Below are 14,752 nucleotides of genomic sequence, written 5' to 3'. Positions count from 1 at the left end.
TTCAAAATGCCATACTGTATCTAGCTACCATATTTTAAGGGTCGCACACATTGCATCGAAGCTGAATCTCCCATTCGTCTACCGATTGTTCAGTGTGCTGTTGCGCGACTCTACAAGTAAAATCGGTTTGCACTAGGTCCGCAAGTGCTCACGGCAGGCAAACACTATTGGCGTGTACGAGCTCTTAGAACAAGCCATAGGCTGCATTGTAGGAGAATATAAATAACACTACATTATCTATGTTGCATGAGTCACCAAGAGCCCACAAGATATAGCCTAGCCCTTGATTAAAACGTTGAGTCAGCAAAACCTACAGTAAATAGAGGTATGGAGGAATAGGGACAATAGAGCCAGGAGCCTTGAGGGATATTATTCTGTGAAACGGAGACGCCCATCTGTTGACACACGAACACCGTGACTCAACGAGAGAGGCTGGGTTGGTTGCAAACTCCAGGGTTACCCTAGGTTGCATCCCAAATGGCACTCTATTCCCTATGTGGTGCACTACTGTTGACCAGAGAAGGAATAGGGTGCCATTTAGGAAACAGACCCAGTCTTTTCTGCATGGGTAGAAAACAGTAACAGGCTACATTTACAACATTAATTTCAGCTGTAACTTCCTCTATAAATTATAGCAGATGTAACTGAACTTTAACATGTGTCACTGTAGTGTAATAGTATAGCACTACACATCAGTGAGTGTTGAATGACTCCATTGACTCTGGTATGTCATGTCTTCTGAGGTTGTGTTTAATGGTTCTGTCCCACCGCCTCCAGGGGAGAGGTGGGGATAGCACACAGTGACCCTTAGACAGGTGCAGTGAAGGTGGCTCTGACTCATGTTCATTAGACACCAATCATATGAAAACAGACAGCAGGGACTACCCAGACTTGTCTAATAAGAAACAAATTGTTTTCTATTCCAATAAGTTTTGCTACAGTGTGCGCTAATGAACATGGTGTTACAACAGAGGCGTCGCTCAACCCTGCACCCACCGAGGAACTGTAATTTACTCACACACAGAGCAGACTTTAGTTAGACAAACAGAGAGCGGTATTTCCCCTGGCTTTTAAAGCAGGTCTCAACTAGTTACTGCTTACCATCAGCTCTCTTTGGTCTTCCAGGTTCTTAAGGAAGTTGGAGAACTCCTGCAAGGATTCATCTGCAAGACAGAGAAACACACTTTAATAATGTTTACATACAGCTTCACTCATCTCATGTATATACTGTATTCTATTCTATTGTATTTTAGTCAATGCCACTGACATTGCTCGTCCTAATGTTTATACATTTCTTAATTACATTATTTTAGATGAGTGTATTGTTTTTAGATACTACTGCACTGTTGGAGCTAGGAACACAAGCATTTCGCTACACCTGACATAACATCTGCTAAATATGTGTGTGTAGTATCACACACAGCCCCCCACTCCCCTTAAACAGGAGGCGAGACAGGACACACACCAACATAAGACCACACAGAGAAAAAGAGAGGGACTTAAGTACTGGTGTTTCCATCTCTAAAGAAGCCAAGGGTTTGGGAAATTACACATGCAAGCACTTCATTTGGTGGTAGACAGAACCAAAAACAAAGGTTCTCAGTCTGTGGTTACGCTGGCAGAACCACCCAGCTGTAGGTCGTAACAGCACCACACTCACCAATACACCTCTCATCGTCGGTCTTCGCGTCGCCGATGTACTCAAACTGGAATTCTCCCAGGGACTGGGCAAACTTGCGCTGGGCCAACGCAAGCTCTGAAAACAAAACAAAAATAATTTCAAAAATAACCCTATGGGATTGATGTGATTTCGGATGAGACTTTCCCCATGGCCATATTTTGACATCAAATGCACTGCGGTCACACGTGCTTCCTATTTACAGGCTCGTATCAATGTGTTTTTTAAATTTAATTAGTGGATATACTAGCTTGATAGATATTAAATCACATTTGAGTTGGCCCAAAGCATAAATACTGAACAGTGGGAGAAAAAAAAAAACAGAAGTAATTTATTCAAGGCCTGGCTGACATGCAGGCAGTAAGGCGCCTACTGTAACCCAGTGGTTAACCCACTCTGCATACATCCTGTTGCCTCTGCTGTCAGACTGTAGCACCCTGTCCCTGTATAGGTTATGAAGAGACAATGCCTACTGGTCCATTGATGGTGACAGGCACTTACATTTGAGCAATACATTAAACCTATGACCCTATGGAAATTAGCCTTATAGGCCTGGTTTATCTATGGGGTGTGGTGGGTAATGGCTCAAGGGTTAATAATGAGCCAACTGATTTACAAACATACATATTAGCCTACATAGGCTAACCTTTGATGTTGACCTGCTTGTTGTGTAAGAAAACCGTATTAATAACATTTATTTTTAGGATCATCGTTTAGGCTATGCGCTAGCCTTACCATGTTGTGAGGAGGAGAAGAGGGGCTAAACAACAACCACATTCGGATGTAGCCTAGCCTGGAACCCACACGCTGCACCATAGTGAACTTCGGAGCGTTTGTTTTCCAGGCATGTTGAGCCCGCTCTGTTTTCTAAACAGACAGGTATTCACAGCGGTGTGGATCTCAGACTGATGACAGTCCCATAAGGACAGCATGGGAGAATGTAGCAGGGTATTTTTAAAGACTGGAGCTATGACTGGTATCCAGAGGAGCAGTATCATTAGCTTTGGCAGCTGGCTGGGGCTCTATGGGGAGGATCAGCTGGGAGTTTTGAATACAGTGAGATCTGATAGCCTGGGCTTGTTGACAATGGAGGTAGGAAGCCTGTTTTTATTTTAACAGTTATTATTACCAGCAGGTTAGCATTTTTTGTCATGACCCGGAAGCCAGCCACAACTGACGACCGAAGTCAGCTTGCAAGCGCCCGGTTGGCTACAAGGAGTCGCTAGAGCGAATCCAAGGCTGTAGTGGCGCCTCAGGACAGCGATTCAGTACCTTCGACTGCTGCGCCACTCGGGAAGGCCTTTTACATAAAATTTGCCATTGTAAAAATGTGACTTTGCAGCTGGCATAAGTGGAAATGGCTCAGTCCTGCCTCCAGGACAAGACTCTTGACAATAAACCTGCATATTGCCATGAGTCATAGTCTGCAGTATCTTACGCACAACATCTAAAATGTGTGTGACAAAAGAATTCACGCAATACTGGGGCCTATTGATTAGGTTAACATCTACAAATGATTGTAAGTCAAGCTTTAAACTGATGTTGAGAGAATTGCCACATTAAACAAGTCGCAGTCTATCAACCTCATCACGTGGGCCATGTCAACCAATTCCTCTACAGCAATAACCCTGCCAATTAAGCGGCTTGCTAACACCCACAACTATCACTGCCCCCCCCAAAATATTAACTTTGTCACTCAGTGCATGCGGATTATAACGACGAGACCCAAAGCTTAATCACGTGACTTCTGCACAATGACTGGTATAAAGTGCCTACCCCTAACATCTGCCTGACTGATCCCAAGCCTGTATTTCTTTCAATGTTTCAATCAATTCCCCAAATTGATCTGAGCTGTGTGGACCTTAGACAAAAGGAAATCGATGTAGGCTGGCTAACCCACTATGATTGGGCTTGTTCAACATTAAAACTGCTGACTGACCTACAAATCTTGCATACACATATGTAGATCAGTCAGGCAGTCAATTTACCCACAATGCATCATGGATTTGATACTCTTGAACACAGCCACATTCTGAACCCCCACCTTCTCAGTTCACTCGTAATTTTTAAATACATTCACACACATTTGGAAACCATTTTTACGTAGTACTAAGACCTTGGTACATTTGTCATCAAGTTACTACAGGAAACACTGTTGCATTCTGCTCTACAGCAGCATTGTTTACAAGTGCTTGCTCTGAGTTAGGCCTGCTTTATATAGCACCTGCAGGAAGCTAGCTTTTCCTTTTTGTAAATATATATTTTTTGTAATGTAATGGTCGTTCTTAGAAAAGTTCAGCAGTGATGACGGCCCATTAAGATATGCAGAAAGTAAAGTACAAGCCAATGCACTCAGCTGCTATCAAACCATGACAGATTAGCAATAGGCCAGGGGTCTTCAACATTCTTGCCCACGGACCCCCTCCGAGCAAACCAGCGACCCCCATTTAAATCACGTCGTCTTATCAATATCATCAGGTGAATGATCATGGCATGGAGAAGTAATCAACATAAAGTGAATAGATTTAGTAGATAGTTTCATTATTTTGACATGCCTCCATTACAACTAGAAGAGTAAACTAACAGCCTAATAGCTAGAAGGGTAACACCAAACACATTTTCGCTAAGAGCCATGTGTTGGCAAAAATGTCCAATTTAAGAAAGCTTACCAGCAGCCAGTGGCACTTGCCACACTGGTAGCCTATTTGCGGGTGCTTATTCAAAGCCTATGTCATAATCCAGCAAGTGTAATTGGCTCCAAAGAGTGTAATTTTCTCAATATTAGGAGTTGAGAAATAAAGTTGACATTAGAATGATACTCCCCTTTTGTACCACAGGTATATAATAAAATACATGTTGTTGCAAGCTATATTCATAAAGATTTTGAAATAAAAAAATAACACTTATATTAATTAACAGACCCCCTGCAGTACCCCCGGTTGAATACGCGCAAATATAGTTTTCCGTCACAGAAAATAGCTTCATTTTCATCAGATGAGAGATGTGCAAAGCTATTTGGCTGGTAGCCACAAGTAAATGAGCTTATAATGAAAAGGTTATTTTTTAGTTAAACCTCTTTGGGCTAGGGGGCCGTATTTTGACGTCCGGATGAAAAGCGTGCACAAAGTAAACTGTCTGTTACTCAGGTCCAGAAGCCAGGATATGCATATAATTGGTAGATTTGTATAGAAAACTCAAGTTTCTAAAACTGTTAAAATAATGTCTAACAGAACTGATATGGCAGGCAAAACACAGAGAACAAACCATTTTTTTATTTTATTTTGACAAATAAAGGAAATTCAGCCTACCACTGTTTTCAATGGCTGTGATGTTAATTATGAGGCAAAAACCTCCCAGATTGCAGTTCATAGGGCTTCCACTAGATGTCAAATCTTTAGAAAAAGTTTCAGGCTCGTTTTTGGAAAAAATTGCTAGAATTTGTAGTTTTTCTAGGTGGATCCCATTTTGGCTATAGTGTTTTCATGCACGAAGATGAGAGCGCGTTGTTGTTTATCTCCGGTAAAGACAATAACAATTCTGTCTTAAATTTTATCGTTTATTTACATATTAGGGTACCTGAGGTTTGATTATAAATGTTGTTTGACTTGTTTGGAGAGGTTTATTGGTAACGTTTGGGATTAATTTTGTATGCATTTTGAAGGAGGGAAACCAGTGGATTATTGAATGAAGCGCGCCAGCTAAACAGTTTTTGGGGATATAAAGGACATTATCGAACAAAAAGGACCATTTGTGATGTAGCTGGGACCTTTTGGAGTGCCAACAGAAGATCTTCAAAAGGCATTTATTTTATCACTATTTCTGACTTTCGTGGCGCACCTGCCTGGTTGAAAATGTTTTTCATGCATTTGTATGCGGGGCGCTGTCCTCAGACAATTTAACCGGATGTTGTTGAGGTGGGTCGCTAGCGGAAGGCCTGCGCCAGAAGGGTTAAACTATGCATGGCCATATATTCTGTTTATCATAGAAAGAATGTAGCTAGCTACCTTTCCTGATGTTTTGCTTAAAGTTCTTTCATTTTACCAGAGAAAAGTAGGCTGGCTACATCGAGAAAAGTACAGGAGAAAAGTAGCTACACAGTCAGAGCGCCATCTGCTGATAGATAAGAATTCACAAATGGACATTCTGAGTGGAAAGTACAACTGGAGCACGGAATTAGTCTGATGCCTTTAACTAGGTAAGTCAGTTAAAAAAAATACTTAACAATGACAGCCTACCCCGGCCAAACCCTAACGACGCTGGGCCAATTGTGCGCTGCCCTATGGGACTCCCAATCACGGCCAGTTGTGATAGCCTGGAATCGAACCAGGGTCTGTAGTGACGCTTCTAGCACTGAGATGCAGTGCCTTAGACCTCTGTCACTCAGGAACCCAATAAAAAGCATTTAACATGTGTTTATAAAACACAGCAAGATACTTACTGGTCAGTCCCTGGATTGGAGACCAGATGCTGCTGGAAGTGGTGTTGGAGGGAACTGGAGGAGGCACCCTCTGGACGAAACTTACATTTTTATTTTTTTAAACCTCCTGTTTCAGGAAGTGATGTCACGTTGCTTGAGCCAGTATTGTTATTTAGACAAGCATGCTTCAAAACTTTGTTCATTTGCATAATGTGTATCCTATTGTTGACTTTCCCCCAGAATTCAAACATGCTACAAATTCTTTATTACGCCATATTGGAGTATAATGGCATTTAAAATTAGATCTCATATGCTTCTTGATATGGCCCAACCCTAATTTCCACTGAACATTTCACAAAAACACATTTACTTTAACAGCGCAGATGCAAAATTTGGTAACAGAATGACTGTTTTGTGCTATCAGTAACCAAACTTTGCATCTGCACTGTTCTTCAACTACATGTATTTTTTAAAGAGTTTTAGTGGAAATTGACAAGTAATCCTTGTGCATAGAGTTGTACAGTTTGTTTAATTTTGCAATTACTGGTTTTTGTTTGACATACATTTTAAAGTGAAAAATTGTCTCTGGGAGAAAAAATAAATAAAATCAAATATCTCACCTAGACTGACCTAATTCAAATCCTTAGAGACATCTCAAGTTGGACCCAATCCATGCCTTGCTTTGACAACAGACACTCTTGAGTAGAGAAACATAATGGGATGGTTAAGCCTACTCAGAAGCACCTAGACACTAGCCTGCTATGCCAAAGGTCCTCTAATTCCCTTACTGGTGGTGTTCATTCCAGTGCTTAACCACTGATGTGGGGTCAGGAGGAATGTGACAGACATCCCAAAATACTGCCTCTATGATGGAGTAATAATCAGTCACAGCCCATCTTGGGGTGGGTGACTACAACTAGGCTAAATTACACAGGGAGGGGGAGAAGAGACCACCTCTCACACAAACATGATCGCATGTTAGCCGCAGCAGTGTGCTTCCTTCCTCTGACGGGCTGACTGATACAAGGCTCAACGAGAGCTCTGACCACAGATTTTTGCAGCCTTGTGCCTGACTACTAAAAACACACCAGGGCACAGGTTGAGCATTGGTTGCAGACAAAAACCCACCAACCAAGAAAGAAGACACTTGAAGTAGTTTAACACAGGATCAAATTTCAAAAAAGTTACAATTAAATAACAATAAGCTAAATAACAAATCAGCTGCTGAACCTATACGCCACAAGCCAAAGGATTGGGCATTACTGCAGTAATGTTAAAGCTCGTCATGTTATTGCCCTGTCATGTCAGTTGTTGTTGAGATCTGGAGTAAGTCTCCTGTACACAGTGAACATCACCTTCTAGCAGACTTCTACGCAGACTAAGAAGTCGATCATCCAGTAGACGGGTAGTCCCAGTGATGTACATATGAACCGTGGTAGTAAAGTATGGGTTAATAGCCTCAATGCAGTGTTGTCAAAACAGAGGTATAGCCAGGCCAACAAGTCAGACAGGTCATTATTTTGTTAGCAAACATACACTGCTGAACTCGAGTGAGTCCAAAACACTTAGGAGGGATCCAGACCTCTGAATCTGGCCAGTCCTTCCACTCGCAGACTCTCATTGAGCTGAATTACCACCTAGTAAATCAGGTTCCCACTGATTAAGACACTGATTAGTTTGACCAGCTTTCATCTTCAGTCACTCCCAGCGAGGGCATTCCATCCAGATAGCCTAACTAACCTATTGCTAGACCAGTCTGCCAGTACCACAGCGTGCATTAGTGCTGTGGCTGTCTGTTGCGCAGGCTGATCCAGATTCACAACAAGCAACAGAGACAGTGTTTGTCTCAGCCCCAGGGATATGAAGAGCTATTCTACCTAACAGAGCCACAGTGTCTCATTACCTTTTGACATATGCAATAGACACACCTCATTACCATGGTATTGCTACAGTATAACTGTTTTGTTAGCCACTGTGATTCGAGGTACTTTAGCTCCAGTTGGCTAGCTCAACTGGCTTAGGCTAAATGTCAATGCCATGGTGATGCGGTTTAAAACGAGCACTTCATTTGTGCAACCTGAAGCAAATCAAACACTAGGACACCCTATGTGAAGCCTACCATCTGTATGTGGAAGATCTTACCAGATAACAGGCCTAGATGTAAACAGCCGCAGAGTCCATCTCCAAAACATTGGGAGGTTTCCCTCTATTGTGTAAAAACAACTATATGCATTCTGAATACAGTTGAACCTTTAGGTTGTAGTTAGAGAGAATATAGTATTTATAGGACTATACCATTTGACGTTCTTATAGACACTATAGTATTGCCAGTGTAACAGTATAGTTTCCGTCCCTCTCCTCGCCCATTCCTGGGCTCGAACCAGGAACACATCGACAACAGCCACACTCGAAGCATCGTTACCCATCGCTCCACAAAAGCTGCCAGTGAGTGCAGCGCAAGGGGAATAACTACTCCAAATCTAAAAGAGAGTGATGTTTGAAACGGTATTAGCGCACACCCAGCTAACTAGCTAGCCATTTCACATAGGCTTGAAGTCAAACAGCGCTGTGCTTGCGAAGAGCTGCTGGCAAAACGCACGGAAGTGCTGTTTGAATGAATGATTACGGGCCTGCTGCTGCTCAGTCAGACTGCTCTATCAAATCAGACTTAATTATAACACAGAAATACGAGCCTTTGGTCATTAATATGATCGAATACAGAAACTCATTTCGAAAACAAAACATTTATTTCAGTGAAATATGGAAGCATTCGGTATTTTATCTAAGTCTAAATATTCTTGTTACATTGCACAACCTTCAATGTATGTCATAATTACATAAAATTCTGGCAAATTAGTTCGCAATGAGCCAGGCAGCCCAAACTGTTGCATATACCCTGACTCTGCGTGCTATCAACACAGGAGAAATTACAATTGCACCTGGTTAATATTGCCTGCTAAACTGGATTAGTAGTTATAACTAGTGATTATGATAGATTTTTTTTTATAAGATATGTTTAATGCTAGTTAGCAATTTACCTTCTAGCTTCTACTGCATTTGCGTAACAGGTCTAGTGTCACATCAGCAGTGAGAAATCACTTAAAGGCCCGATTCAGTGTTGAATTAATTTATTGACATCATTGGGAGAGAAATCTGATTTTGTAGTTGGGGAGAGAAATCTGATTTTGTAGTTGGGAAGAGAGCTTATGGTTAAGACATAGAATAGGCTAACGTAATATGATGCCCAAGCATTGAAGACATTCCTTTAAACTTAGCCTTCAGTGTCAGAGCAGCAGAAAGACAAACTAACAGAATCCATGGTTGTGGGGGAAGACAGCTGTTGGCCATTATAGGCTATAGGATAACGTGATATGATGTCAAAACAAGTGCATGCTTCCCTATGCAAGCATTCCTTTAAAAAAGGTCCAAAGGACAGCCGTAAAAAAACGACATTCTTTATTAACAGATGAGGAGTGCCTTGAAGTACTCAGCTGAGTGGAGGAAGACACTGTGGAGGGAGCTAGACATGAGCCAAGTGGGGGACACTGGATTCTAGATATGATATCGATCTCAAGCTCAAGTTCTACTATCATGACAAAGTATATTAGGGCACAAAGGAAGGGCGTAGTGTGGATTGATGTACTTCAGATTTGTGCTTAACAAAAATGGGCACTTGGTCATCCAACTGGTTTCACACTTTTTTCAGACCTGTTCCTTTCCATTCCATGTGGACTGTTCCATGAAAGTCCCGTTTCCTCTCCACTTTCTCTGGTGAGAGGCAGGGTTCAAGGCCACAGTACACAGTAAGAGAATGCACATGGGAGGGTGATGTCATCAGAATGCAACAGTTGACATTGGCTTGATTAGCCCCATGTGTGGTGTCCTCACCTAGACCCCATCCCATTGATTCCTACTCTGGTTTCAGCTACAGTGGTGTCACTGACTGAATCATTCCCTCTGTCCATATTCCTCTTTCCCTCCCAGAAGGGTGGGTACTAGCAGAGACAGGAAGAAAGCAGCTAGCTCAACCATTACATAACACCCTTCAACCTAGCATTCTGGTGGAAAAACAAACCTGGCACCCGCATAAGTTTGGTGGTATCACGGGGTGTAAAACTTCAAGACAATTGCACAGAGCAGCTGCAGGCACACATCAATGGCATATCAGGGGAGCAACAAATGTGACAGGCGAGAGGTCTGTACCTATTCGATCCCAGAGATAACTGTTATCCTACAGTGACAGAACAAATACCAATAACACCAGAACTTCTGCCGAAGGCCTAAGGAAAAGGCATCTTGTTTCTGGTCCTAGCCATGTTGCCTTTAAAAAGGAAAGGCTTTTCAGTAAAACAGACAAATAATTTAAGTTAAACTGGGAACTGTCGACTTTCATCCCCACCACTTGTCCATGTAAAAACCAGAGACCCTGCTTGGCTGTGTGAGTCATGATGCCACAACCTTGCATTAATCTGATATCATGAGTCAAGTTCTCCCTAACAGGTAAAACATGAAGGGGCCAAGCGATGGGACAAACACTTGTTGCCGTGTGTGTTTGTCTATTAAGCTGGGGGGGGGGCAATGGAGTGCTACAGCTCTGGAAGTGTATTGAGTCACCTCCTAGCCAGGTTTCCCCTCTTTGGTTACATTAAAACCAGGAGCTGCTCTAGTCTACAGTACAGCAGAACTGACCAATCAGCATCCAGCCTGGAGCGAAAGACAACTGAAGTACAAATGGTGGGACATTAAATGTTTGTTGCTGGCCTCGGTCCTGGTCAGATACAGCCTAGGCTAGAAGATCTAATGCCGGGTACTCTTTAAAGGCTGCGTCGTCAAGAGAACACAAAATGGCCCTACACTTTGTAGGGACTAGACCCGACTCAAAGTGGAAGAGATAAGCCACAGTAAAGCTACAGTAGAGCCTCTTTGAACCTAAGTGCTGTGGAATATAAAGTGCTATGGATTTGGATTTGTCTCATGTCAAACACCATTGAAAGAGCTTATTATATTCTAACTATAGAATAATCATATTTCCATGTAGGGCTGGACGGTATACCGCATTTTATGATATACCGGTATTGATGCAGGGACCAGTTTGAGTTTCTCTACCTTCTATACTGGTATTTGAATGTTTGGTTTGTTAAAATGAGACGCCATGTGTAATGTCAATTTTTATAGTTTACTTTGCTACTTAAGTAATCGCTCGCCGCGCCACTTCTCAGACCTAGCCACGCCCTCTGTCACTCAAGGAGTGCATTTGCTGTTCCTCAACCACGAGACACTTGCCATCAGTCAATGCAGCACATGCAACAATGTTGAAGACGACGCAGTTGTCACTTTCCTTCTAAATATAAATCCACTAGTATTCTACAATGACACGATTAGTTTGTGTTTCTTACATCAGCACACAGCTAGTTTGTCTTTTCTTAGCAAGTTGCCCTAAATCTTGCGAGATGCTAATTGTTAGCCGCTAACAGCTAGCTAAATAATGTACTGAGTAAGAGCAAACGTGGCTAGCTAACACAGCCTGATGATACCAGTGACGGTGTAGACCTGAAATCAGCATGTTTGTGCAAAAGTATCTTCTAAATCAAAGAGGAATATGCAAAGCAAGAATGTGTTAGCTACATGAAGTAGCTAAGAGAAAAAATACAATGTAGCCAAAGCTTACAGGGTCCCCTAGGAAACACTTTAGTTCCTACCCTGTCACAAGTCCTACCCTGTCACAAGTCCTACCCTGTCACAAGTCCTACCCTGTCACAAGTCCTACCCTGTCACAAGTCCTACCCTGTCACAAGTCCTCATCTCAAACACTGTATTCAAAGTGCCCACTATTATATTCTAACTACAGAATTAGAATAGCCATTCTATTTCAGTGATTCCTACAGTTTTGCTCTAATTCTCAAGTCAAATCTCAATTGCAACAGTCGGTGAAAAATAAGTCCTAGATTTTCCCATATCGTGCAGCCCTACGTGGCAGTGTGGAAATTCTCTCAATTGAGCAGTGGTGGAAAGTACTAAAGTATTTTTTTGGCATCGGTACTTAACATTTTTATGTGACAACTTTTACTTCACTACATTTTTGAATGACAGATTTTCACCTTGTCAGCTCGGGGATCCAATCTTGCAACCTTACAGTTAACTAGTCCAATGCAATAACGACCTGCCTCGCTCATTGCACTCCACAAGGAGACGGTCTGTTACGCGAATGCAGTAAGCCAAGGTATATTGCTAGCTGGCATTAAACAATCATAATCACTAGTTAACTAAACATGGTTGATGATATTACTAGATATTATCTAGCGTGTCCTGCGTTGCATATAATCTGACTGAGCATACAAGTATCTAAGTATCTGACGGAGCGGTGGTAGGCAGCAGCAGGCTCGTAAGCATTCATTCAAACAGCACTTTCGTTGTGTTTTGCCAGCAGCTCTTCGTTGTGCGTCAAGCATTGCACTGTTTATGACTTCAAGCATATCAACCCCCGGTGTGATGCTGGTGTAACCGAAGTGAAATGGCTAGCTAGTTAGCGCGCGCTTTCAGCGGTTCAAACATCACTCGCTCTGAACCTTCTAGTAGTTGTTCCCCTTGCTCTGCATGGGTAACGCTGCTTCGAGGGTGGCTGTTGTCTTTGTGTGCCTGGTTCAAGCCCAGGGAGGAACGAGGAGAGGGACGGAAGCTATACTGTTACACTGGCAATATTAAAGTGCCTATAAGAACATCCAATAGTCAAAGGTTAATGAAATACAAATGGTATAGAGGGAAATAGTCCTATAATAACTACAACCTAAAACAACTTACCTGGGAATATTGAAGACTCATGTTAAAAGGAGCCACCAGATTTCAAATTGTTCTCATGTTCTGAGCAAGGAATTTAAACGTTAGCTTTTTTACATGGCACATATTGCACTTTTACTTTCTTCTCCAACACTTTGTTTTTGCATTATTTCAACCAAATTGAACATTTCATAATTTATTTGAGGCTAAATAGATTTTTTTGATGATTTAAGTAAAAAAAAGTGTTCATTCAGTATTGTTGTAATTGTCATTATTACAAGTAAATAAAAATATTTTAAAAAATAAATCAAAAAAAGCGTCCAATTAATCGGTATTGGCTTTTTTGGTCCGCCAATAATCAGTGTTGAAAATTCATAATCGGTCGACCTCTAAATTGAACAGTATAAAACAAATCAGAATGGAAAAAGACTTGAATGTATGTGATGCCACCCTAGGATCACTCACTACTCATAAAGCAAATGTAAAACATTTATTATTCAACAACTAAAAATATTGCTATAATATTTATCCCATATCACCCAGTCCTACACTTCGCCTCACTTAACATTCATCAGCATAATCCGACTGCTTATTCATGCTTCATTCAACCCCACCCTACAGCGCACTGCAACCGGTTCCATGTTAGTGCTGGACCTTCAGTACCACACTAGTGTACAACCTGTTGCTCATGACGTGATGTTTTCCCTCAGAGCAGCAGAGTTAATACAACCACAACAACCAATCCAGTTCAGGTCCGGACAAACACCCCGTAAAGTCCCATAGTGAATTCAATGAAGCCATGACAAGCTAGTAGGACTAATATGCATTTTGACACATCCTTTTAAAAGTTTCCTGGATTGCTAATGTGACTCACTCCATGCACAGCTGTTCTGGAGGAGTGGCAAGCATAAGCAGCCTAGTGAAACTGGGGAGGGTGCATCTTAAGTGTTGAAGTGACCTCACCTCAGACTGTAGCAGGGCGGGTGAATCATTAATACATTTGCCTCACAGACAGATGTATTTGTGATATTTTTCTCCGCAAAGCTGAATTTCCTGAGATGGTATTCCCAAGTAGGCTAGCTTTTGGATACTGTAATGGCTGGCCCATTGTGTAGCTGCAGCCTAATCAAACTACTGTACTTTCTAAACTCTACCAACTTAAAAATAACTATCCACTAGTCTAGTCCTTGTAGTAGGCAGAGTAAAGCCTAACTCCTTTGCCCTTTTGAGTAGAAAGTATCAAAATAATAGCAACTAGAACAGCCAACGCAAACAAATCTTACTCCACTGATAAATTAAAATACCTGTTTGGATCAGATGTTTTTCTGTAGAAGAGTCATTGACATTTAGTTGTATATTAACAACAAAGTGCATCAGCTTATCTGATGTGCCACTTGGGTCAGCTGTCAAACAGGCAGAGCAAGAGAGCTGCTGGGCCATGGGCCTCACGGGCCAATTAACTGTTTACACGGCAATGCCTTTCCCAATCCTTCCTGTTCCATTTGCCCATCTTTCCAGTCAGATTCCACACTCCGCTCTACTCCGTTCCACTCACAGGCACAACCATTTTCCTCTCGGGAGGCCACCCTTCTTCCCCTCTAGTTTGTTCAGAGTTCTGGAATTTTTTGTTTTTTCCCCCATTAATCTTCCATGATGATCCCTTCCCTTCATGATAACAGCAGCATTACCCAATTTTTACCCTCAGGGTTCTTTAACATCAAAACATGTCTAAAAATAGGTCAGCAGAGTAATTCATCAAGATCTCCCAGCCTCTGTACATCCAATAGACAACTACGACAGGATCTTAATCTGAGAACTCTAGCTTTCACTCGGACTGGTCAAACTAGTTACATAAGCTGATTGAGATTTCCCTGTCCTTGTGT

At 41.9% G+C, this 14,752-nt stretch overlaps 1 protein-coding gene across 2 annotated transcripts in view; it reads right to left on the bottom strand.

The window, feature by feature from the left end:
• LOC109881014 (rho GTPase-activating protein 10-like) overlaps window positions 1-14,752 on the bottom strand; it is a 71,006-nt gene that overhangs the window by 44,675 nt on the left and 11,579 nt on the right. For both annotated transcript variants that reach the window (XM_020473192.2, XM_020473193.2), the window contains exons 2-3: window positions 1,661-1,756; window positions 1,102-1,163 (exon numbers count right to left, since the gene is read on the bottom strand). In XM_020473192.2, coding sequence (XP_020328781.1) covers window positions 1,102-1,163; window positions 1,661-1,756 — 158 coding nt within the window. The remainder of the gene's footprint in view (window positions 1-1,101; window positions 1,164-1,660; window positions 1,757-14,752) is intronic.

Source organism: Oncorhynchus kisutch, linkage group LG7 (assembly GCF_002021735.2).
Source record: "Oncorhynchus kisutch isolate 150728-3 linkage group LG7, Okis_V2, whole genome shotgun sequence".
NCBI lineage: Eukaryota > Metazoa > Chordata > Actinopteri > Salmoniformes > Salmonidae > Oncorhynchus > Oncorhynchus kisutch.
Note: the sequence above shows the minus strand (reverse complement) of the source record. Positions and strands in the feature narration are given on the sequence as shown.